The sequence below is a fragment of the Arachis ipaensis genome, chromosome B01 (genome assembly GCF_000816755.2).
Source record: "Arachis ipaensis cultivar K30076 chromosome B01, Araip1.1, whole genome shotgun sequence".
Classification (NCBI taxonomy): domain Eukaryota; kingdom Viridiplantae; phylum Streptophyta; class Magnoliopsida; order Fabales; family Fabaceae; genus Arachis; species Arachis ipaensis.
Window position 1 is genome coordinate 128,040,357 of NC_029785.2, and position 3,990 is coordinate 128,044,346.

Below are 3,990 nucleotides of genomic sequence, written 5' to 3' on the forward strand. Positions count from 1 at the left end.
CCAGAAGAATATAGGTTAACTTTGAAACTAAAATATTATCGATTAGTAATCATCATGCGAAGAACTATGTCAATATTAGTCATATCGTTGTCACTCTTCCACAAGAATCCGTCAATATCAAAAGAAAGTCATTTTCATGCATGCAGAATCTGAATGCCTGGATGGCTTATTGAAAATGGAATAAAAAGTCGTCCGAATGTATGAAGAATCTGCACCTTAATCAGCATAGAGCTTAATTAAACCTGGAGTGCATATAAGAATAAATAAATAAAAAGAAGAAAGGCTACTAGAAATATTATAGTTGGACCATTTGGTAATGTCCTTGGAATTTGGATATCTTCATATTTTTAATTAGTTAGCATGCATATACCATTGTTTTGCGTTGGAACTCCATTCATACCATAAAGTATTAATAGTATTATTTTAGTTAGAATTATAAAGGGTTGGCAAACTAGCATTTATAAATAGAAAATTAAAGCTAATTGTATTAATTTTCACCAAAAGCAAACAAAATAAAATAATTTACGACTGGTAATATAAGCCAAATACACACAATTCTACAATCGAATGAAAATATGAAATCAACCTTGTAAATTAAAAAAATGACTTGTACCTAGACATGCACATTTTTCTCTAGAGATAGAACCACATAATTGGTAGCTCAACACAATTAATTTAACACCTAAACAACAATAACAAGGTGGAACCCACCACCCTAATATATCGCTGTAAGTATTTACATTCCAAAATCCCAACAAATATAATCAACTCACTTTTGTTTAATTAATTTAATTAAATTTGATGACTTTATCTTCCCATGTCATGAGCACCTGAAGAAAACGCTTTTGCCGCATGAACAAAGCTTTTCTCCTGAGACTCAACGTCGTCGTTTGACTCTTGATCCTCCACATCAAACCCCAGAGAAAAATACTGCACCTTTTCACCATAAAGCTTCACCAAACCCAAGTACATAGAGACCGCAAACACAGTGACCAAGATGATGAACCAACTGAACTCAATGTTGACGAGCGAAATGGCACGATGAAGTGCCTCATTGCTCGAGCACCTCACAACTTGGTGACCTTCCTCGTCATTGATGAAGCAACCTTTTGGTATAAGCGATGGTGTCCACAGCATGTAACCCATCACTATCAACCACAAACCCTGGAAGAATATGCTTATTGAACGCACGAAGCTCACCAAGAAGCTCTTTGGGAACCCAATCCCCATTAACGTGGTGGAAAGAGAAACAAATATAACGAGCTGAAGGAGAAGGTGGTATTGTCCTTCTGGACCCATGTGATCCGCTGAGTGAAGGTGGAAGAGAAGGAGTTGCTGAGAGAAGGCGATGGCCGCAAGCAACTGCGATAAACCATGTTGCGAAGGGGTGTTGAGTTTGTCGAGAATGATTGAAAAGACGGCGAAGACGAAGAAGGTGAGGGAGATGGAGGAGTGCTCGAAGTTGTGGAGGTGGTTGGAGGGTATGGTTCCGTCTGGGTCGAGAGGTTGATGGCGTTCAGGGCCTATGAAAAGTTCCATGGATACAGAAGCCATGGAAGCAGCCATGATGAGAATAAGCTCAAGGTATTTGAACTTGGAAGATGGGAACCATGGCTTTGAGGTGTAGGATTTAGGGTTGAGTGCATGGAGCTTGATGTTGTTGAAGAGGTGCCATAAACCAATTAGCAAGAACCCAAAACCTGGTGCCACGTGTCCCACCAGAGTCCCCATATTTGTGTTTGTTTGAGAGGGAAAATGTGTTAATATTTGTGATGATGAGGCAAATTAAAGAGAGACAGAGTTGTATTTAAGAGGGAAAATGAAAATGTCTAGAGTGTTCTCTTGTAAAGCGAAGGGTTTTGAAGTCCAACTTTGTTTGCTTATCTTTGGTTTTTGCTTGAGGAATAAGCTTATACTATATATTATATGTTGAATGTTGTTTACTTTTAATTCTTGGAGTTTGACCATATGAACCTTGACGAATGCGATGAGGGTAGCGCTGGCTTTCTAGAATATAAAAATAAACATACCACGAACTTCTTGTGCTCTTTGCTGATTTTGACAATTATTAATGATATGTTATTCCTTGCCTAAGTTTTAATTATCTTCTTTTTATAATAAGACGAAAACATGTTTTCCCCGTTCAAATTTGGCACTTGTTTTGTTTCTTTATTTTTGTATTCGCCTTAATGTTCTTGCGTGCAATTATATTTCTATTTGTATTTACTATAATTTGAACAGATAATTTTAAATTAATGGTTTGTACCATGAATCCGGATAGTGTTTGATTTTCATAGTTGTGCGATATGTTATCATTTTGATTTCATAACATGGCTTAGTTGGCCATGAAACAACAAAGAGGATAACTTAAGCGTAAGCGTCATGCAAATATTACGAAACCGGCGGCGAAAAATCGAGGGGTTGGTACCATTTGTTTCCTGTATATGTTTATCTTCTTTGTTGGATATACAAATATTCGGTCTTCAAGTTAATTCAATATCAAACCTTAAAGAGGATGTATTACAACTATTCTCTTTACTATTGATTTGTGAGATTATTGCAATTTTCATATATCAAGACACCAGGGACGGATGTATGTATAAGAGTGTGGGGTAATACGATTTAAAATTTTGTTGAGTAATATATGATAATATTTATTTATTTTCACTAAATTATTAAATTTGACTCTATAATAATTTTTTACTTAATTTTTGTACTTTATAGTCAATTTAAAAATTTTATATTAGATGTCATTAAAATTATCAATTCTCAATTTAAATGAAATTTGTATTTTTTCTTAGAAATCAACTCAAAAAAGTGTTATTTTTTTTTTATATATTAGTTTTAATTTTTTTCTGTAAATACATTAATTGAAAGAACTTTTTTAACTATGAATCTCAATAAGAATTGACTTCTAATTGTATAAGAAGTAAATTTTTAAATAAGTATTTACTTATATATATGTAAAAGAAATACTATACATCCAACTCTTTTTATGAATTAAGTCTAATCAAGTTAAACAATAAAACTTAAAATAATATTAGTCATAACAGATTTTTGTTGTTTTAAACAAATTTGATTGGACTTGGTTAACAAAAAAATATGAATATGTAGTATTATCCTATATAAAAAACAGATATTTATAAGGGTAAAGTATATTTTTTTTCCCCGAAGTTTGGCAAAAGTTTTTAAAATACACTTAAGTTTTATTTTGTTTCAATTTTGTTCCAAAAATTTTCGATTTGCATCAAATATACCCTCGGAGGCTAAATTTTCTATTATCAAAATTTTCTGGATCAGTTACAAAGACACCAATCACATTGCAGAATGTCACCTTAGCACATGTACCGGTTGATTTGTGTTACGATTCTTTAGTAGCTATATACATTGACATTGATATGTTCTGTGTCCCACATTTTTAATTTTGGTAAAAACTTACGTTACAATTGCCTATGAGTGACGTTGATAATTAGAATCCTCGTATAAGGATTTTTTTGGGGAAAATTATTCTAAAAGATAAGATTTAATTATTAAAAAAGATTTTTAATACTAAAATTATTAAAAAAAATCAAATCTTTTTATAATATTAAGAAGAACAACCAAATAAAAGATTTGGTCCTCTTAATCCCAAATCCCAATAAACGTGACTCAGAGGTCAGAGCTCCTTCACAAGACGATGGCCCTCTAAGACGCGACTGTGAGGTAATTAATTTTTTTAGTTAATATTAATTAATTTTTTTAAAAGAATGAATATTTATTTTTACTTTTGACATTTTTTTAAAGGATTACGAGATTCTAGATAATAAAACTCTCTTTTTAGTTTTTATTTTTAATTTTGTAAAACTGATTAATTCTTTTGTTAATAAATTTTTTATGGAGTTAGAGTTAACTAAACATGCATATGTGATACGTTAATCAATTAATTTTTTGTTGGAATCTTATTTTTTTGAGGTAATTATCAGGAACTGTTTAGAATTTTTTTTTGTGACC

General features: G+C 31.9%; 1 protein-coding gene across 1 annotated transcript; it reads right to left on the bottom strand.

The window, feature by feature from the left end:
* Positions 460-1,897, bottom strand: LOC107637685 (transmembrane protein 45A). Its single transcript, XM_016341055.2, has one exon. It carries the CDS (start codon positions 1,729-1,731, stop codon positions 808-810), a length of 924 nt encoding a protein of 307 aa, XP_016196541.1. The 5' UTR covers positions 1,732-1,897; the 3' UTR covers positions 460-807.